This window comes from Haliaeetus leucocephalus, unplaced genomic scaffold, assembly GCF_000737465.1.
Source record: "Haliaeetus leucocephalus isolate CR32 unplaced genomic scaffold, Haliaeetus_leucocephalus-4.0 Scaffold462, whole genome shotgun sequence".
Taxonomy (NCBI): domain Eukaryota; kingdom Metazoa; phylum Chordata; class Aves; order Accipitriformes; family Accipitridae; genus Haliaeetus; species Haliaeetus leucocephalus.
Genome location: NW_010972898.1, coordinates 7,130,675 through 7,153,935, shown reverse-complemented (window position 1 = coordinate 7,153,935; position 23,261 = coordinate 7,130,675). Strand labels below are relative to the sequence as shown.

The 23,261-nt window shown below is 34.6% G+C and overlaps 1 protein-coding gene across 1 annotated transcript in view; it reads right to left on the bottom strand.

The window, feature by feature from the left end:
- The window catches only part of PIBF1 (progesterone immunomodulatory binding factor 1), a 122,130-nt gene that overhangs the window by 22,919 nt on the left and 75,950 nt on the right, over positions 1–23,261 (bottom strand). The window contains exons 12-15 of the mRNA XM_010575252.1: positions 21,456–21,606; positions 17,299–17,389; positions 13,922–14,024; positions 8,516–8,646 (exon numbers count right to left, since the gene is read on the bottom strand). Coding sequence (XP_010573554.1) covers positions 8,516–8,646; positions 13,922–14,024; positions 17,299–17,389; positions 21,456–21,606 — 476 coding nt within the window. The remainder of the gene's footprint in view (positions 1–8,515; positions 8,647–13,921; positions 14,025–17,298; positions 17,390–21,455; positions 21,607–23,261) is intronic.

Genomic DNA, 23,261 nt, shown 5'->3' with positions numbered 1-23,261 from the left:
CAGTTAAAGGTATTTCATATTTAGCCCCAACATCAGTTTCCAACAATAAACTTCAGACTAATGAATGCATAATGCCAGTATATAAACTAGTTTGTTAAAACAGCTACAGAGATTTTCTTGGAAGACCAATGTTATATATGTCATTATCATGACTTAACTAAATAGGCTGTACAATATAAACTATAACATAAATCAACAACTATGCAAAATGCAATTCTGCATATAGAGTGTAAATATGTAATACTGAATACAGGTCAGGAGTTCAAAAGCAAATGTATTAAAATGTTATAAATGGAATGGAGTAATTACATGTGTTGCAAACACAAATTATTTAATATTCCCAGTATTTAATCCAGAAATGATCAACCAAACAAATCAACCTTTTCTTTAATTGGCTGTGTATCATCTGCTTGTTTCAAATAAGCAACATCATCCTTTGCCCCAGAGATTTTCTGGCAGTTCCTTGCAAGCTCTGTACTGTAAATTATGACTGTCAGTTCCTTCTAGGCATTCATTAATTCTCAGAAAAATTGTATGCTTTGGCCAAATTGCTTAGTTGTCTGAGTTATTTAAAAGGAAAGTAGTAACATTTATGAAAAACTACAAAGATATTTTAATATTTTCAAGAATTTTGCTTTCTGTGACATTTTTAATCATGATGAAATTGCTGTACTATTTTTTTCCTGGGTTTATGTGTTGTAACTTACGTCATTTTTTTCTTGGATTTCTGTACTTTCTAACAGCATAAACCAATCCTTTTAGAGAATGACTCACAAACGTATTAGAGAGGCAATAATAAAAGTTCCTTTATGCCTTAAATAGTGTACTGAATAAGCATAAACATCAGTGTTCATGACTAAACCAGAAATTCATGTTCAAGGTTCAATTTCATCTACAGAACAGAACCTATTCTAGTTATACCTTCTGAAACAATATGACATGACTGATCCATGTGGAGCAGTTCTAATTTTCTTTGTTTATGGTCAAATACAGGAATTAGACTACCACATCATTCAGTAGCACTTGATGTGTTTTCTGTCATACATATGAATACAGAATTACCAAAGCACATGCAGACTTCAGATTTAGAAGTTTTGCAATAGTTATGCTTTTTCATCATTGCAAATACAAGGAAATAATTCATATATTTCTGAAAGAATTCTGAAAAAGAGGCATATATACATTTAACAGAGTGAGAAAGCAGTTACTAGACACGACAATAATAATTTCACACCTATAATGACCAAGTAAAGCAGAAATACCTTCACAAGGTCAATTTTGGGAAGATGACTGACCATTTCAGTCCCTGTTATGAAAACGTTCTGAACAGGCATGTTGGATATCAGCAGTCGAGGAGGTTCTAGCTTTAAACTACCCTACACTTCCATCAAACAGTAGTTTAACCTAATCCAGTTTTAATTAGCAGTGTAACAAAACAGAGAGCAGCTTTACAGTTTGTTTCAGCTGACCTAAGTGAAAACTGCTGCTGAAAGATCATCCTTCCCTAACCAGCTACTGGTAACCTGCTCTTTGTGTTGGTACTAGAAAATTTGTGACCACGTAAGTAGGTCACTTCACTGAACTGGATGGAAGCTGGAGTCTTTTTAAAGGCTATTTTTCATGTGGATCACCAAAACAACTTAATTTTCCATGTACAGTGGAAACCCACAGCTGTAGGTAAGGATGAAACTGCTTCACTTGGTGATGGAGTGCCTTAACTGTCTTACTATGATTCTGAAACCACAATCTATGAGTCTAGACAAACCAGCTTCTCACACCTGAGCTCAAGGTTTATAACTTTCATCTGAAGAGACAGGATCTTCTTGACCATCTTTAACTAAGCATACTTTTAAGTTTTCATGATATAGAGATGTATTAAAGTACTGCAGTACTAAACATTAAAAGAAGTCTTCCAGTGACTTGTCCTGGGGTGAAAACATGTGAACGCTTGGGAGAAATGGACTGTGTTGAAATGATCTAATATCCCTGGAGTTGCTTAACAGCACAAATGGCTGTTTTCACACTGCAGGGCAAGTGTAGATCATGCTGTGCTCCACAGTCCTGGTCACTGATTGCTCCATCCCAAGTGTGGAGAAGGCGCCCTTTGTGATACATCATATAACTGTGGCCCCAAAAGTCCAGGTTGGAGAATTAACCGAAAAGTAATGCAGCTCCTGCCTTTTTCTGTGTGCCTGGGTTTCCAGAAGAAACCAAAATGTCTGGGTGGAGATTCAGTTTCATTCCATCATGCTTTCAAAACCTAGCCAGGTATGAATCCAGGTACCAGGAATGCAGGACTTACCATGGAATACACTTGTCGTATACATACACATTGCTCACAGCAACCACTGGCTTGTTTTGTTTCACTTTACTCAGGATCTAAAGCAAAGGTAGCTTGGATATCACAAGACAGACATTTTTAGGTGACTTGATTTTTCTGGAGAATGGAGACTAACATTTCCCAGTCTCAGACTTCTAAAGCCTTTTGAATTTGGGCAATTAAGCCATCTTTCAAAACTCTGGTGTAAATATACTAGCTACTATCCTGTTCAGAAGCTTCTATTATTAGATGTTCTGGATAATATGCTTATGCTGGACACACTAAATAAACATGGGTTTATATGTTACTAGTTTTTAATATTACTTCTATTCAGTTTGAAAAAACAGTAAGTTTCTTTTTCAGTCAACTGTGTACCCCAAATGCTGTAAGAAATAAGGATTCTGCCTTTCTGTTAATTTCATGTTACAGCATGATGAAGTTGAAAACTGTTATGTTCATATACCATCAAAAAAATCGAACACAGAAATAGTATATGTGAAGGTTTTGTACATATAGCTGAATATATAATATAAGCATATACTGCACCTATCCCTTCTCTGCAAATTACAGATGAATAGCTCAGAGCAGACAGCTAATTTTTAAAGTCTAAGTCAAATTTTCTTTTTAAGTCATGTAGTTAGAGAGAGGTATAAAAAATTCTGCAAATAAAAGCTCTTTAGAAGAGACAATACATGAAGAAATTGTAATCTCTCATTGTGCAGCTAAATAACCACAGATCAGATTTTTCAAGGCATTTAGGAGAGTGTCCAAATTGAAAAGAAATTACTTTTTCAAATTGTAAAAAAAAAAAAGAAAACCCAAACAACTTTTTAGAAGTTGTAATACAGGTCAGAAAACATTCATTTGTAGAAAAAAATGAAATATGTATTTCTACAAATCTTGTTTGGAGCATTTCTCAGGTAAACTGTAGTAGTTTTGGAATAGATGATGCATATTTCACAGAATGGTAACATTCTCATAAAAAGCTCATTGCCCATTCTGTGATGGGAAAAAACTCAGCTAACACTGCACGCTGAGCTTTATAACGTTTGGATGGCAATTAGAGAACCCAAAATGTTTAGGTAAGGAACATTTCAGTACATAACTTCTTAGTGAGCAAAATCCTTGTACTGCTTCTAGATTTGCCACACAGTTAGGCTTTTGAGGAGTGCTTTTGGGTAAGCGAACCACTTTTAAAACCAGTCACTGGTGCTGAGAAATTTGAGTAACTGCATTTAAAACAAATACCCTCTCTTTATGAATGAAGTCCTGTTTAATGTCTCCAGTTATTTATAAACCTAGATGTTTTTAGCAGAAAATTATGTACTAAAACTACAATTACTTCACTACACACATAAGAATGAAATTCAGAGATTTGTTTTCCCACAGCATGACATAGTTAGAAGGCATTTCTTTTCAAAAGGAGTGCTAAATGTGATGTTTTATTCCTGGTTAAAGAACTGTATGCTAGAGAGATTTCTATAGTAGGAAGGAGTCATCCTCATACATACCACTGCTCTTATTAACCATCACTATTTACTTTTACTAACGAGAGTGCTATGTGGACTAACATAAATGAGAGGTTACTTAACAGAATATTTTGAGATATGTGGACCACCTATAAATTCACCCTGCAGATGCCCTGTCACTCAAGACCAGAGGTTTTGTATCCGAAGCGTATCTGCAGGTGCATCGCTCAGTCCACAAGCTCATGAAGTGTTCTGCTCCCAGGGCCATCTCAGTTCTCTCCACGGCCAAGTGCCGGCACAGCCCCTGGCCTGCCTGGGAGAATTCTAAGGGGATGGGAAGGAGAGTGGTAGTGAACATACGTGTGGGCCACATCTGACAGAGCTTTGATTACCCCTGAACAACCTCTCCTTTTATCTTTGAGCGGTAATACACTTGTGCCTTCACACTTGAATCTAAGCAGTAACGTCACACACCTGTAATAACCTGGAGATGGGTCCCCAAGTTGTTCATGCAAATAACTAACAGCAATGACAGCTGGTCAGCTAAGCATTTACCCCAACTACAAAAGCTCTTGCAGTTCTTAGTATGGCTAAAGATCCACAGAGCTGTGTGAAAGATGTCCAGAACAGACACACTTCTCAGCAAGCCACTGAAGTATCTCCAGCTCTGGTGGAATATACTACTTTAAGGCCTTGATTTAGTCTGGCACCTATTTTGACTTTTCCTCTCCTTTTAAGAAGAGGTTGGATGAGGCTTTATCTAGTGGAAGATGTCCTTACCCATGGCAGGGGGGTTGGAACTAGGGGATCTTTAAAGGTCCCTTCCAACCCAAACCATTCTATGATTCAGTTTGACAGCTACTGACACAAGCAACCTTGAGTACTATTTGAATAGTGCTTTCAAGTGAGGAAGACATTTTGATATGGAGGGTCTGAAAGACAGCCTTAGGTCTAGAGGTATGATGCTTAAAGATGAAGGCATGTAAGCTGCTCTGGTTAAAGTGAACTTTGAAGACCACATTGGAAGGAAACTTAGATGGATCTGCAGGACTTCTCAAGAGTACTGTATCAAAATGATCTACCTGAATCTGTCCCACTCCTCTTGTGGAAATAACTGCTGTCAGAAATGACACTTTCATAGAATGATGCAGTATGGAGAATCCTGAAAACATCTGTTGCCTGTCAAAGGACCACATTATGAGTCACTTTAGGCCATTTTGTGAAAAATCCATAAAAATATGTCACAAGAACACCCACAGCCCAAACTAAGGAGACTGCTGTCATAGATAGCCTTCCTCATAGTTGCCCTCCTCTTGTGCTGATTTCATCAAGACTGTCGATTTCATCAGAGAATCAAAACCACATCCAGTAACAACCAACAGCCTTCTCAATAGACAAGGAAATACAAAGCACTGCAGGTTGCTGCAAAACATTTATAAGGTTGCAAGAAAGTACTGATTCATTATCCTGGGAAGTCTGCTGGAACCTAACCACACTAGGACTACGTTCTAAAAAGATTATTGGCCATCATCACTGTGCACAGAAGCCAATTATGGATTAAGTCTGAAAAAGTAAATTCACTTGCAAATTAGTCCTCACTGATCCGTCCACACTCAAGTTAAGTGAGAGGTGATAGAGAACACTGGCACTGATACACAGATGTGACTGCTCTACTTAGGGAATCCATGATTTACATAATGCAGAACCAACTCTCTTGAGCAGATGAGATAAAAATGCAACATGAAAAGAACACTCCACCATAGATTCTGCACACTAAATGCAAAGGAAAGAAAAGCACGATCAAGCACACGGCAGCTGTGAGGATAAAACTAAGTACTCAGTCTTGATTGTCAGGGTGCAGGGATATCAACATTATGTTAATTTTTCTACAATCTGCTACTCAAATATGAGATTTTTAAAAAAATATATTAAAAAAACACTAGTATTTTTAAAGGTCTGCCTGAAAACAAGAATTTGAACATTATTTTTCTGTTAGCTGGTACTTGTGATATTGCTTTTTAGAAATAAAACTAATGCATGTATTGTATGTAAAATTTTAAAAAAGAATAATGTACTTTGTGTAACTTTAGCATAAATTAAACCTCAAAGAGGCTACTGCAGAACTGCAGTATTAACTATAGGTAACATTTGAAAAAAACCATTTCATTTTGAAATGGCTTTACAAATATTAACTTTTCCCCTTAGCTCTGAGATACAGAGAAACCAGGCTTCATATACCATGAATTCACTATTACTTTTCTAAGAGCACCAACATTATCTGCAGAATTTAGGGCCCTCCTTGAGGAACATTAATTCTCTGAACTGATCCTCTCAAAAATATTCCACAAACCAACCAACAAAATGCTGTTTAATAAACTAAGACGGATAGGAATAGTGGTCTAAATCTTTTGATCCAGCAGAGCTTCACTTGGCATATATTTGGTAGGGATTATCATTAATTTACTTAAATCCCATTCTGATTCAGTTCTGGAATAGCTGGGAGCTAGACTGGTCCCCAAAGTAATCTGAAATCACCTAAGGGATATTTTAATTTAAAACTGCCATCAGCAGATTCCAAAAGGCTACCCTCATAACAAAAGATGGCTGGAATGTAATGGTCCTCTGGTAAGAAATCCCTTCCTCTAACCTCCTCTCACTTATGGGAAAGCAAAGGACCAACATTATCAATTTGATACCAGATTATGATTTCTCCTGTGCTCCACGGAATATCAACTAACAATTTAGGACTTTTTTTAAAATGTGGAGTTAGGAATAGCAAAATTAGAGACTACTGATATGTACCAAAAGCCCTAAGACATTAGGCTGTTTCCAAGAATTTCACTGGCCTATGAAACTACGGCACAGTTGAGGCAAACTTGTGATAAGGGAATAATAGTTATTTTTAGTTTACAAGGAATATTGGAAACTACAGGAAAAAACTTCTTACAAAAACATTTGACGTGCAAAGTAAGTGTTACTTTTTTGCTATAAAACCATTAAGGATAAAAATATTTTTTTGTCAGACCACACTTTCATTACAGAAACATGGAGTAGTGGTGAGCACACCCCAGTTCACCACAGTAGAGTACTGCTGGTATATTTACCGTGAATGCTTGCACTGTGGTGCAGATCCATTTTCTTCCTTAACCTCAGGCACTTTAAGATGCCAAAAATTGCCTTTATAGTTAAAGGAAAGTAACAGGCATCTCTAGCAAATGACTCACTCCATCCAAAATCTGAATTGCTTTTTGAAGATGCCACTTCCTCCATGAACTACTAAGGAAAGCTGACCTGACTAAGTTCCTAAATTAGGTGCATTAAGTTGTAGGCTAAATTTAGGAAGAATATCTGGGCATACAGATTATTTGTAATGAGCCATAAAACCTCAAGAGAATCAATGTTAATAATGCATTTAAGTTGTTATATATTTTAAAGGCATGAAGCAAACACTTTCAGAAATTACCTCACATATTTACTCCCTTTTTTCCTAGCTTTTGAGAAACTCTTGGACTAGTATGTGAATAATGAAAGGCGTTTTCATGTTATTGTAATCTAAAAACTTAATTTGCTAGTGACCAATACTTTGATGATTTTTTTCGTAATTGGAAAGTAAGATCCTGCATATAGCGAATGTTGCGATTTTTCATCTCCTGGAAAAAATATAATTTACCTTTGAAGTTTTTCTTATAATATATCAAGTCTAGGAAAATATTAAAAACACTTGATTCTGGTATAAAAAAAAATACCTATTCTTATTGAATCAAAGTTAAGCCCAGTGGAAGACATCTTGTCAGGAAGTACGAATGAAAATTTCAGTTTATTTATAAAAGTATTGATTTATGTATAGATTTACTTGGATAATAAGAAGTTTTAGGTATTCCTCAAGACATAACAAATACTACTGCAAACCATCAAAACACTCTGAATAGATACATATGTAAGCCAGTATGTAGGATAAAGTATTTCGCTATGGTGAGTCCTACTTCTTCTATTTTCATTGCTTCAGCAGATTTGTTGTAAAAAACCTGTATTTTTCATGTAATTGCTTCATAATACAATCACATCAATGCTTCATAATTGTTACCGTACGTGTTTCGTAAACCAAGATACCACATAAACACCTAATAGTTAAAATGCTAATTCTTCTGTAGTGCAGTGGGACACAGCTATCGACTTCCCTGAAAATCAAGGGGCAGATTATTTTATAACAGCTTACTTGTGAACCAGATGTTAAACATAGTTTATAAAGCTGTAAGATAGTGGGAAGTTGCTCAGCGGCCAGAGTTCTGACAGCTGGATATAACACCAAATCAGAGAGTGTCTGCTAGAGGAAGTCTGCTCGAGTTATGCCCAAAATACTCTTTGCTGGTGGACTAGTCTATAATTTTTCTCTGACTTTATTTCTTTATTTTTACTTTTGTACCTCTGGGGTGCCATTCTTTCCTTTTACTCTTCTGAACTTTCCTCTACTTCATGAGAGCTCTTCTCAACTCCGAACTCACTTTAAACCTGACTGTCATTGCTGCTTTTCCAAACCTAAAGCCTCTCTTTTGATAGTATGAGAGAAATCACAGATGCTAGAGTTCCAGCATAAAGACTGGACTTAGTCAATGATGGAGTGTCAACATCTCCTACTTAATGGCCAATAACATAATTGTTTTCTAATGATAAACACATAAGTGATTTTACTTTCAGCTTGAAATAAAGAAACAGTCATTTTACTTACCTGACATCTTTTTCAAGTTGTGCGATATGTTCTTTCTGTAGACTTATTTGAGAATCTCTCTGTTGCACAGTTTCAATGAGATATTTGTATGGCTGTTGTACTTGATTCAACAAAGAATTTGCTCTGTCAAGCTGCCACAAAAAGAAGTATTACTACTATAAATCTTATAATTTATAAAGCATAATTACCTGATTATTACTGAATTATTATATTATTGATTATTACCAATTGCATAATAATATAAACCCCAAACCTGTTACTTAACAAAAAAAAAAGAAACAAACTACCCTCAAATTACTATCTAGTACATTATCCTCTCACTTTGTTCTAATTATACGGTATTTTCACTGCAATCATGCTACCGCTCTCTACAGTTTCCTAATCTGCATTTTCAAGAGTTTTAATGTAACAGCTTCTATTGATGAAAAAGATTAGTATAGACAAGGACTCTGTTTGTTCACCTTACTGACCACAAGTGACTTTTTTTAAAACAGTATTCTACTACAATGGAATTTTCAGCTCAGAAATTGAATCTAAATAAAACCACAGTAATTATGAAAGAAAAAAGTTCCCTTTCCTGTAATCAAGTATATGAATAGTGAAATCCTACAGGATGTTTACTAGAGCAGTATAAAACGTCATACCCTAAATAGGAAATAAACCTTTCTAGCCCTATTCCCTGAAAAAAATAGGATCACTATGTTTAAAAAGCTTGCATGATATGGCTTGCATCTTCAGCAATATAACAAGATCATTCACTAAAATACATACAGAATTAAGATCGCACATCAAGATTTAGCAGTTTCAGCAGCTGGTGTACATATAAGTCAAGAATATCAGCTAGATTCTTTAAAAAATGAATTAAAATATTTTAAAGTTTAGACACAAACAGGTCTAATGGAATGAATTCAATGGAAAATGGTTAAGCTTTCCAATTAGTTTATAAAATTTCTCAATAGATTAAACAACCTGCATTTGCCAAATCAGACTCAGGAGCCAGCTGTCCTGTTTTGTGTTGTTCCAAACGAGCAGGGGAAAAAAACCCCCTTCCTATAGAACTAGCCCACTTAAATAATATTTTGGACTTTCCTAAAATCAGATTTTTCTCCTATTCACCATTTTCAAAACATGAGACTGTCTTTCCTTCTTTCTCCGATTCCATTTTTGTTGTAGTTTTACTTCTGCCCTCTACAGTCTGTCAAATGTGCTAAGAACTTGTAATGGTTTATGGTTATTAGAAAACAGAATACAGAGAAAGCTTTGCTTGCCTTACTGAAAGGGCGACAATAACATTGCACTTCTTCAAATTAATGCAAATCTTAAAGTATTATTTAAACCCTTTAGTTCCTTCAGGAAATACCTGTTTTAGTCCACAGTGAAATTCAAAGTTTATTGTAGCAAAGTAAAAAAAAACCCCAGGCAATCATCTTCTTGAAGAAACTAATTATCTTCAATAAATTGATAAGCAATTAAAAAAGCTATTATTTTTCTAAAAGCACAAGCTATCAAAAAAGATCTCTTTCAGGTAGACAATAGAGCATCATGACAAACAGGCAATTCCAAGACATGGAGTACTAATCTCTAGGATGGTCTAAAAATTGCAGTATAAAGCTTTGAGGCTACCATTACAGGAGAAAATTACCAACTGATCTTGTTTGGAATCCTGTTCTTGATAGCCTAAGAACTTTCAAAGGATGCTGTCATCCACCACTGTGTGAAGTTCCTCATTGTTCTCACTGATAAGAATTAAAGTACTTCAGTGGGAAAGGACAAGTGAGGTATTGTAAGTTTGGTTTGATGCTGCTAAGTCGTCTGTTAACTTGCTAACTTTATCAGCTAAAAAGCATGCTACTGCTACAAAAAAAGGCTATTCCTTCCCTCTCTATGGTGGTGCTTTGCTGCCTGTTTGATTCTATAAACTTAAAAGAGGTTGTCATTAAACTGTAATCAATTAAGCATTAAATGCATTTAATGGATCAATTTTACTAATATACACACATTATAAATTAAGCATTATCATTGAGCAAAAGCATTATTTTTTGTAAGCAACTTTGATTTCTTTCTGCCTTAATGTACAAGATTTACTTAAGTATTTCTGTGTCATTCTTTTAAGCGATAGAACTAATACCTTGCAATTGGACTTTTATTATTTATCCCCAAATTGACTTCTCTACCAAGCTGAAGGATTTCATCATTGTTCAGCTTGATCTATACTCTGTCCTTCAGAGTGAGATGTAAACCTGCTTTTGGTAAAAATGTTTCAATTGAGGCATACGAAAAGCACAAATACAATGTCACGATGAAGGCTCAAAAAAGTCATTCAGCAGCAAGCCAAATATATCAGCTTTGTAAATTTCTTTATTTAGGATATCACTTTTACTGTATACTGATGCAGTATTTGCTTTTTAAGTCACCCAAAGACCACACTGGCCTTCCTGACACAAGAGACTGTCTATCCATCATTTCTGTCACTATTGTTCAAAACCTCTACAAAGTGAATTCATTCCAAAATTTAGATTGGATACTAAATGTAGTAATTGCACTACTTTGCAGGAGCTGATATAGCCTTCCACTCACTTAAAGTGAGAGTAACACGAAGTGAGTTGCATAGGCAATAAACTGATTATTGCTAGCTGAGGATCTTTCTTGGATCAGGTCATGAGAATTCCTTTATTCTGTTTGTCCTAGACATGGTCAACAAGCCTGTAGTACGAAGTAAGTCTCAATACCTACTTTAACACTGCAGGTCACTGCTATACAAAGCAACAGAAAGAGCACTTTAAAAGAAAATTATTTTCTAATGCTTTATCACGGCCTGAAAATAGATAGGATCCTGCAGTTAAATAAAGCCTGACAAACTATAATGGGACTAACTGAAGACTGACAAGTTTTTTTCAGCAGCTGAGCTTTTCCGTAGGGTTCAAACTTTCAAGGAGACACGTTATATCAGAATTCCATCAAATGAATGAAATTATGGAGAAGTCAGTATTTTCTTGTTGGCAATGCTGGACTTTCCAGAAGATCAATATGATTCCTTTCTATAAAGCTCAACAGCAATTGGTTGAGGACAGTCCAAAAAAAGAATCTTAGAAAGAGCATCCATTGTAGTTATTGCAATCTTTTTCTTTTCCTCCCTCTTTGAAAGAGCTTAAAAAAAAATTGTATCATAAATACTGCAGTGAAATACCAGTATTTAATCCAAGTTCAAAAGAAAAGTTAGTCCACTCACTTTGGCATCAACTTTCAATCCATGTTCTAGATTTCATCTAGACAACTGAACAAACTGTCAATCAAAAGAATAATAATGGGCTACCTGAGCATGCTGTAGTCTACAGGATCTCTGTTTTGCTCTTAAAAAAGAAAATTCGAGACTGACAACAGTTTGGAGTAACAATCTATCTTAGCTCAGGGGATGCAGTAAAGACAGCAAACAGAAGTTTAAGAACTTTAACTATATAAAGAAAGATAATAGATAGCAATCAGTATAAAACATGAAATACAGAAAATTTACAATGGGAGCTACAACTTCAAGGTGAAAGTTGGTACTAGCAGGCATAGAACTCTTAGAATGAAAAAAATGGGAGCCAATAAATCCTAGAAACAGTAGAACCCATTATGGCAGAGATATGGTAAAAATGTATATAATGCTGAAGAAAACACAGAAGTTTTCAATAAATTTTTTTGCCCTCTGTTTGAAAAGAAGTCAGATGATCAGTTTGTATAACATGAGAATGATGAACTATTTTCCAGTCCATTAACAACAAGCGTAAACTCTTTTTGCACTTATTGAAGGATGGCAAGCAGAATGGCTTAAGTAATTGTTATCAAACAAAATGGCCCATAATCATATGCAAAATTAAAAAAAAAATTAAAAAAAAAAAAGGGGGGGGGGGGGGGGAAGAAATCTGATGAAGCATTCAGACCTGAATGCCAGACATGAGTTTAATAGAAAACAGGTCTTCAAAGATTTTATTTAACCTTATGAGTTTGATGTTAATAGGCTTAGTAGCTGTGCGTTAGCTATCTGCAAGACATTTAACTTCGTACTGGATGACATTCTGATTTAAAATATACAACTATATGATAAAAGATCGAGAAAGGGCTACATGACATCTCATGGGAGAACAAAAAACGACGTGAAGGTCTTCTAGTGGAATTTTGCAGGAATTTGAACTAAGGTCACTGGTACTGAACCTTTCATCAGTGATCTAGAAGCAAATATAAAACCAGTGCGGGTAAGAAGAAATGTATTGAAGTGGAAACCAGACAGACTGAAGTGGGAAATAAAGCATAGATTTTATTAACAATAGTGAAAGAATACTGATAGAGAAAAATACAAAGGATAACATTAGATTCACAAATCTCTTGATGTCTTCAATTCAAGAAGATTTGAAAGATATGTTTTAGTCAAATACAAATTACTACTTAAGAAGAATCCAAATAAATTGCATTATTGGTTAAAAAAAAACCCCAAACATACAAGAACTTCACTGTTCATGTATCTTTCACTGAAATAATATATATAATCATAAATCTACACATACAAAATATATAAAATTCATGTAATTTTAAAATATGTAGGAAATGCAAGTAGTTGCACTGGGAAGTACTTGCGTGTAGTTATCCTAATTTAGAATTACCATGGCTTTAAAAAAATCAAACTGTTAACCACATTCCTGAAACAGTCAGCCTAGAAATTCCATATGGTGGCAATATCTAATAGCAAATCTAGAAGTTCTTTGGTTCCTATGAGAAAAACTTAGAAGACAATCTTAAAATATTTCAAAAAATTAGTTCGCCCTAATTCTGGGAGATTTCAAGCTGAGTTTTGTTTAGTGTTTTTTCTCCATGTCAATGTAATATGTGATTTCAGGTATTATATACAGAATATTAAAAGATCATGAAATTAAACTCATTGTAGCAAAGTAAAAAAAAAGACTAATTTTAGCTTTTTTAAAAAGCAGCGTATGTTAAACATTCCCTAGATTTGTATATTCAAAAGACTCAAGAACTGAACAATGTAGAAAAGAATTTAGAGAAGTATCTTCAAAAGTGATTTAAGAGAAGAGCTGTGTAAAAAGTAATGAGGTATTCATTGAACAATTAACTATCGAAGAGAACAAACTAGTTCGGCTAGCTGGTCTTCTGTTCAGAAATCAGAACGTTGTCTGTCTGGATTACATTCTTGTTTAGCCTGTAAAGTAATCCCACTTTCCATCTTTGTTTCAAAATACAATATAAACTTATTTGAAAACATCTAACATAGAGTTCTGGTTAATTATGAGGCAATTTTTTTACATCAAATAGATAATAAACACTGTTTAGAAAATATTTCATTTTATGAACAGCTGTTCTGCAATGTTTATAGTCTCTACAGATTTGATTTTTTTTGTAGCAGTAATTTACCTCTTGTGAAATCTGTGTTACTTGTTCCTTCTGATGTTCCAGATCTTTTACAAGCAATGAGTTTTGCTTTTCTAGCTGCAGTAACCTCCTTGCCAAGTGAACACTGTGCCAATGAAAAGCAAGCTCAAGTTGAATTTTTTCCAAAATATGCATAAGAAATTCTCACATTTATACTTCAGAACTTGATTGCCTTAATTTTTCACCAAATACTAATATATATAAACTACATAGTGAAACATACAGAATGGTCAAAGTTAGAAAAACAATGAAAATATTACATTTAACAGCAGTGAAATAGCATTCCCACAGTTATGCCATTGTAATAATTCTTACAAAGTAATTACCTATATAATTTGTACAATACTACACAATTGCAGTAATCATGTCAAAATGTTTCAACTAATTACGAGTATTTACTTTTTAGCAACTTTAGGGAATCACTGTAATTGGCTTCTCCTTAAATAATTTAAAAAAAAGCACATTAATATATATTTTGTAGTGGAACACTGAAAAATGTAGTATTTTATCATTTTCAAAACAGAGGCAAAATTGTTTTGTCTGACATTTAATATGCTAAATAATTAAATGTTATTGCCATTTTTTTTAATATAAACTCTTACGCAGATCCACAAATTAACTTAGAAGTGAAGAGAAAGGATTATTGAATTACTTAAACACCCTAGTTAAAAAAATTAGATCCTCAACGACTTGCATGTTTCATGTCAAAAGTCAAAAGAGTTTATCATCAATTCAATAGCATATTTCCATAGGCAGCAATGGGAAGATTCAGTATGCAATTGCAGAGCCTACTTCCAGACATCTAATCTAGCTGTTCAAGCTGTTATTAATCATTTAGTCCTATTCCATACAGTCTGCAGAGTCTGACTATATTCCACTAAAATGGACTTCTGGATTGTGAACTGAAATGTACTCCAAATTCCATTGACTGTATTGATTAGAACTAAATTAGTTATAATGGGAAGTTAGATGCCAAGTCTCCATGTTAAACCTGGGATTAGATGTCAAAATTTATGTATCCTGTAATGAATCCTGCCATCTTTGTAGGATTGAGCAACTTGGTGGCTTATTATCAAAAGTGTATATAGAGAATTTATCACTGTACCCCTCCATGTTTAGGTACTCTAGTCACCAATCAATTTCACAACATGACATGGGAAATTCAGAGCTCTAAAAATGAGGAAGACATACAGGGCTAATACCACTTTTTAGTGTGCCTTAACCACTGGACTAATGGCTCTCCACAACAATCTATCCTTCCAGTAAAATGTGTGCCATTTTTCAGACACTTGTATATTGAAGAAAGGGAGAAGTCACTCCAGTTCAGATTTTGGACTCTCAATACATACCATCCAAAACAGAAGATACAAGACTGTTGGTCTCCAAATAATGGATAGCAAAGTGTTACCCAGTTCTTGACCATGATCCTGAATCTGTAAAAGTCTAAGTGGTCTAAAGCAGACCAACAGGGAGATTATATTCACCCTTAAGCTGAGGCTCAGAGTGTGTAAAGCTAGACAGTAGCATATAAACTTTCGCTGAAAATTTGACCAGTCATAACCTCCACCTTCTCCTCAGCAAAAGGGAATACACTTTTAGATTTGGCAGAAGTCTTAATATTCTTCACCTGTGTTATAAATCTACCCTTTCATACAGACAATCTTTTATTTTTGCCTTTTATGAGAGGAATTAGTGAATGCTGTTGAGAATTTCAGGTAAGAGGTTGGTTCTCTCAGTTCCTCCTACAAGGAGGATTGGACTGTGTAAACAATAACTGAGAAAAAGAGAAATTCATTCTTCAAACTAGTTATTTGGACTTTTATTTAGGAGATATGAGACGTGTGTTAAGATCCCTTCTAGTACAAAAGAGAAATTAAACACTTCTCTGACAAGTTAGGGAAGAGACTTAAAAACATGAAGGAGCAAATTAAGCCGTGCCAAAGTTAAGTACTACATACAATTTTTATGATTTTTGTCAGCAATATGTAACTCAGTGCACAACAGGTCTAATCTGATTGATAATCATATCGACAACACTTACTTGAAAACAAATATAAAGGACAGAAGAAATAGTACGTGGCCCATAAATCTTTGTTGTAAACATGAACAGATCATCATTTGCCCTTAATTCTCATCAAGAATTTTTGAAGTATTGTTTGTCATGGAGAAGGTGGGGGTTAAGAGGACAAAACCAACTAAGCAAACTAATGCTTGTAGTAAAAACCAGCTATACATGATGTCCTGCTTTCGGCTGGAATAAAGTTAATTTTCTTCTTAGAGCTGGTATAGTGCTGTGTTTTGGATTTCAGACGAGAAGAATGCTGATAACACACTGGTGTTTTCAGTTGTTGCTAAGCAGTGTTTATACTAAGTCAAGGACTTTTCAGCTGCTCGTGCCCTGCCAATGAGAAGGCTGGAGGGGCACAAGAAGTTGGGAGGGGACACAGCCAGGACAGCTGACCCAAACTGGCCAAAGGGGTATTCCAGACCATGTGATGTCATGTCCAGTATATAAACTGGGGGGGCTGGGGTGGGGGGATTGCTGCTCAGGCATTGGCTGGGCATCGGTCAGCAGGTGGTAAGCAGTTGTATTCTTGCATCACTCAATTTGTATATTCTATTAGTAGTAGTAGTAGTAGTAGTAGTAGTAGTAGTATTTTCCCTTCCTTTTTGGTCCTATTAAACTGTCTTTATCTCAATCTACAAGTTTTACTTTTTTTTCCCCTGATTCACCCCCCCATCCCACTGTGGAGGGGGGAGTGAGTGAGCGGCTGCATGGTGCTTAGTTGCCGGCTGGGGTTAAACCACGACAATAATATAAACTTATTATTTAAAAATGACTATGATCAAGTATGTTATTCAGCTTACACATCATTTTTATCTATTGATCAAATGCTATCAGAGCAAACTGAAGAAATATAACTGGAATCAGATCCTGTATTTGTAAAGATGAAATAGTGATGCTCTGAAACTTTGGCATTCTTAATTTGCCGACAGATGTGTTTTTGTTCCAATCACATACAATCATTTTTAGCTTATTAAAAACTTATTTCCTATTATATAAATGTAAAAAATTTAACCAGTCTGGTTTTACAGCTTTTTAGTTTTATACAAGTAAAATTCATCTTTCTGAAAGACAATGAAAAAAGATCTTAAAATGACTGAGAAAAATACGTATACGCTCATTTATGTGCGTCAACCACATTAACAGGTCCTAGTCTTCATTCTATTTCTGTACACTTAAGTCATTAAAAAACCTCTTTATATTAATCAAACTAGCTGGATTCTAAGACAAAACATAATGCGCACATCTTCATTTACTTTATGTTGAACAAGTGAATTCAGGAGGCACTTTTTACCTTTGCTTCAGTCGTCTTTTGGCTGTTGTAGGAACATTAGCACCATACCCATAAGAGAAGAGAACCCTTTCAGCTTCAACTTCATTTTCCACTGCAAAAAATTGCAGAAAGGTACTGTTGAAGAACAAAATTACAGTGCAAGAACTTACTTTTAAGCAATTCTATTTATAATTATACACATGCACAAACATTTTTCTAGAAGCTAGATTTTCAGTTGGTATAATCTCTGGACCTGAGTGGAACAATCTGGTTCACACTTAGCATTAAAACAGTGCCATACATTAATTTCTTACAACACTAGCAGGCTTTTCACTTTTTATTTTTCCAATCAACATAAGACTTATGCAATAAGAAAGTAAAGGAAAAGAGTTCAGTGTCCTTGAATATTCATATTATTGGTGTAGTCACAAAATACACACTAATACTATAAGTTTAATTTAGCAGTACAGGGTTGGGTTGTTTAGGTTTTTTTTCTAAAGAATTAATTTTCTATGTGTACATGAGGAAGTAGAGGAAGATAAAATTAGGGAGTGCTTAAGCCGACTGGACATAAACAAGTCCATGGGACCAGAAGGGACACATCCGAGGTTGCTGAGGGAGCTGATGACACTGTGAGGATGCTCACTATCATTTTTGAAAGACTGTGGTGATCAGAAATTTCTGATAACCTGAGGAAAAGAAATGCCATACTCATCTTCAGGGAAGGGCAAGAAGGAGATTCTTATGTCTATGCAAAATAAAAATATTAAAAATAATCTCTGCCTCCATAGATGATTGATTTCTGAAAACATATTTCTAAGGATTTAAAACACATTGGAATTGCTTTGAAAAGAAAACCCAATAGCAGCAAGATTAAAACATGTACAGATTTTAATATTTCAGCTCATGTAATTCAGGTTTCCTCTCTCCTGTAAAATAAAGTGAGCCCGGAAAAAAAAAAAAAAGAAAAAAGAAAAAAAGAAGTGTGTGTGTGGGAGGTAGGCAGGGGCAGAGAGAGGGGGACAGAGAGGAGGAGGAGGAAAGGGGGAGTGGCAGGGGTGTGAGAGATGGAGGGAGGACAAGGGAACACCAGCCCAGGCACCACACAAGAGCTTTGATGAATCAAGTAGTTGGGAAGAGGAGAAACAAATTTAGGAAATGACATGACAGTCCTATTTGACTCATCTTTCCTAATGCTCAAGTGCCTCAAAATCAGAAATACCTTCTCCTCTCAACAACTTGCACAATGCAATGGGTTCTTTCCTCACTTGTCTAATACCCTTTTAATGCTATTTTAAACATGGATTCTTAATACACATTTGGAAAGAGAAAAGCCTTTAGTAGAGTACTTGTGATAAGTCACATATCTAGTTACACGAAAAACAATACAGAAATTCCAGTACGACAGAAAAAGTTTACTGACGTGGCAGTACAAAGGCAGCAGAACTTCAGATTTTCAAGGCTGTCTTAGTTATGACAGGGAATTCTCCAGTGCCTTAAATACATCTGGTTCAGAAAAACATAAAAAAATAATTTAACCTGCCTTTGTCATAATCATTCTTTTTGGTTACAAATTCAGTGTTGTGTGTCTCAGAAAAATGTCAGTAAGATCCTGCCCTATAAATTCATATCTGTCAGTAGCGTCCATGTAAATGTCAGATAGTGAAGACACACACAAAAAAAATTTGGAAATGCTGTAGATACCAAGCCAAAGTAATGTTCTGTACCAGTGTGTGCTTCCCTTGTCTTCTTTTATGTCTTTCCAGGCTCTTCGCCTGACTTTGTGGTGTAAAATATACCTTTTACAAGTTAGGGGGACACATATTAACAACAGTTTTTTATACTACTTTGCAAAAAAGTGCCACTGTGAGGATACAGATAGGCTAAACCTTTTTCTTAAAAGATACTAAGCAATGGGAGCAAGAAAAATCAAACAACAAGTCTACAAAAAAATACCCTGAAGTGAAGATTTTACCCTGAAAAGGAAGAATAGACAAATGCCAAGAAAGTTTACTATTGTTATTCATGTGGAAACCATGCAGAAGCTGTAAGGAGTGGCTACATAAATTCTTGATAGTTTCCTGAATAGGCTGTTTCATGTTATTTCAATATTAATAAAGTGAGGCATAATGATGAGGGAATAACAGTCACAATTCAGTGATCTCTTCCACATGCGCATTCTCCAAAGAAAAAAATAAAAAGCTTATATGATTATATGACAAAAGCCACCTCACATGTGCAAATACAGTTTATTAAAAAGTCCAGAGAACCCAACCCCCACCAGCACCCCCAAATATTGTAAAACAGCAGAGGCTTTGTAACTCAAGGAGAACAAAAAAATATTACATGGTATTGAAATATAATGAAGTGACCACAGGACTGAAGAGTAAAATCTTATTCTCACTAAAGTCCATGGAAAATTCTGATCGTCTTCCACACAGTGCTTCAGCCTAAATTATATTCTCTGAAAGATAGACTGGAGTATTTCCAGAACACATTAAATTTGAGAAATGATTGTATTTCCTTCTTTTAACCATTTTTCTATCTTCAGCTATTTATGACATGTAAATACCAGGACATAATTTGAGACACAGGAGGAAGTATGTCTGTGTTCTCCTTCAAAGTGTTTTTAAAAAAGAAATACTTTTATTTCTTCTGATTTTCCTCAGATGTTCACTTTGGTGCTGGAATTCAGTCTTAATTAGTATTAATCCTAACTTTCAATATCAAATACACTATAATAATAGTAAGAAAAAAATGTTAGTTATTAAATAGAAAGTATATTGAAATAATATTGAACTACAACTCCCTTTTTTCTCCCACAAAATCAGAAAATAAAGTAATTATATTTTAAGAGAACAGTCCATTTGGAAACTTTCATTTCTTTAAGTCATGTTCTGTAGCACAGAATATAAATAGTAATTAAAATACATAAGAAGAAGTTAAGAATGATTTAGTTCTGTAAAAAACTTTACTGCCATCCCAAGATGCGTAAGAAAATGTAAATCAGTGTAAACAAAAACCAGCGTTCTGAACCCTATCTTCTCCTCGGAAAAAATGAAGGTAAGGCCCAAAAATCCTGTATTAATACATAAATACTCCTTAGGCAAGTTTATATATATACACTTCAAAAAACATGTTACCAACTAAAACATAAGCATGTATATAGCAAACATGCTTACGGTCAGACTGGAACCTTTGGGTAGTCATGCCATTCTAACAAGTACAAGCTGCAGTGTATAAAATAAAAAAGCATGTACAGTCTAATTACTGAAGATACCCAGACAGCACTGCATCCCAGTAATATATACTTTGCTCTACACTATTGTTTATACATAAAGCTTATACAATGATCTTCTACCTGGAAAACATTATTTATAAATTGTAATTATTTTTTGGAGGAGCAAAGAAAGAGAAAAGGACAAGAAGATATATGAATTAGTTTGAAATGTTAAAAGGTCCTACTCTGTTTACACGCAGGGTAAACGACTTCAAGATTTAGTCTTAGTTTCAAATTAGAAATTAATTCCTTTGTGGATTCATTTAGACTGAGAATCAAATTAATAGAGATCTCACAGAAATTTTGCTGTGTTTGAGAACAGATATTGTTACTTTTGCCAAACAGAGACAAAAACTTCCAAGAGTAATCAGGCCTGAACTCAGTGCAGGGTTTAGTACTTGGAATAGACTGATCTGCCACAAGCAACTACTTCATGTCTAATTATTATTAATTCAACACAAGGAAGAGCTTTCCCCCCCCAAATCATTCAAAAATTCACATTAGTCATTGTACTGTATTATGAAACCTATAATTGTCTGTCAACAAAGAGGGTTTCCTGGTATCCAAAATATACTTTAATAGGAGAATCCTAAAACCCATATCTAATTATAATTGATGATTAAAATAAGGAAAAGAGAAATGAGGGGAAAAGAAACACTGAGATGATTTTTAATATACATATGTCTAAGTTCATGTTTTTTTGATACATATTTACAAACACATCTAGAAACCCGTCGTTAATATTTTCTATAAAATTAATTATTGCATCTTAATTGTCAGGCAGAAGGAGGGAGAACGACAGGCACTGTAATACTTTTGAAGAGTCACAAGAAACAAGACATCTTGTCATAATGCCAGAAACACCTACAGATACAGTACAATTTGTGACAGAACTTACTTTCTGCTGTCTGTAATATTATCTCATCAAGCTCTTTTTCAAGTTTTTCGTAAGTATCTAGCCTTGCTTGAAACTCAGAATTCTGTGTTTGAAGTTCAATAATGCGTGTTTCACTAGAAGACTGAAGACTATAAAATTCCTTAGTAAGTACCTGTGAGAATGAATAAAGGAAGGATCAGGGATTCAGCATTACAGCTATTTATGAAAGAGGCAAAATATAATACATGTATCATACTTAGCAGTATGACACTAAATATTTGATGTAACTTTTGCACAGGAAAGATTAAAACACTTTAAAAATCAGTTATTTTTTTCAACTATATTATCTTGCACAGATTACACTCTCAGGTCGTATAACTTATGCCTATCTCCTAAGGCTTTAGTAATTCTAAGAATCTCTCTGAAAAAGCTACAAGAATTTTAAAGGAGAATTAGGAAAAGCAAGGTAACAGCTTAAAAAAATTAATACACAGCAGTCAAAACAGTGTAAATGCATTTATTTTCATTGCTTTAACTGGATTCAGATTTCAATCATCAGTTTAAAAGAATAAGGTTCCTTTACAGAATGGTAAATGCACAAATATCAAAATTTAGTATTTAAGATATACCAGATTCTTATTATTTCCTTATTACTGAAAGGTAATATGCCATTAATGTTCAGGACTAATGTAAATACTTAATCCACTGACCTTTAAACAAAAAAAGCACATATTCAAAAGTAGAAGTTATGAGGGTCCGTATAAGAACTAAAGCTTGATATAGTGCTTGCAAATAGAAAACAACATTGACAACATAAACATTATAAAACCAACTGGAATAAGAAAATTCTTGGTAAGTATAGTAGCAACTAAAATAGTTACTTTAGTAATACTAAAGTAGTACTCTAGCTAAGTTTAATACTAACTTCCCAAATAAAAATCCCAAACATTCAAGTTGACAACGGAATATAGGTCTTGAGATACAGAAATGTATGCACAGTGTATACAGCAGTAATACCAGATTCACTGTCAAAAACACTAAAGAATGCACAATGCTTAGAGAAACAAGCCACTCAAAGATTGGTTTAGTGTCACAGAAGAATAAATGTAGAGTTTAAAATTTGGCAACATATAAACCATCTGTTTCCTAGTTTTAGCATGCATAAGAAGAGAAACTACTCTATGCTGAAATCCAAATAAAAACAAGAGTTCATTCACAAAGCAGCTGCAGCTGAGCCACAAAATACTAGTGACTACATTATTAAATAAGATCAACGTCCTATAAGAAGGGTAAGAAAAAACCCTTAATACATTGATACTATATATAAGAAAGGAAATTAAAAAATCAAGAATTCAATCAAAAGGAGCAAAAGTAAAAGCATCAGACATCAAATATTTAAATTCTGCAAGAACAGTTCTTAAGAGCATTGGTTTCAAAGCATCTCTCTAAAGAGAAAAGGAAGTGCCAAAAGTGTTAGTAGAATTGAATGCCAAATATTCAAGATGTTATCAGATCAAATAAATATCCACAAAGAAAATGGAAATATAACTCAAATTTAACTATCTTCTCAAAGTTTAGACATGTCTGTGCAACTAAAAATCTGTTTAGCAACCTCAAAGTCTAGCAAAACTGGCACTCCCAGTACTCGTGACCACAACCAACCTCATCAGCCAGGATCTGAATGTCCCAATACAGACAAAACAAGAAATTACATTTTATCTAAAACGCTCTGTTTCCACAGTATAGTTCCTTTTCGTAAACACCCTAGGCAGGTTCAGCACTAGGAACGCAGGGACTTGAAGAACAGCATCCTTCTGCAAAAAAAGA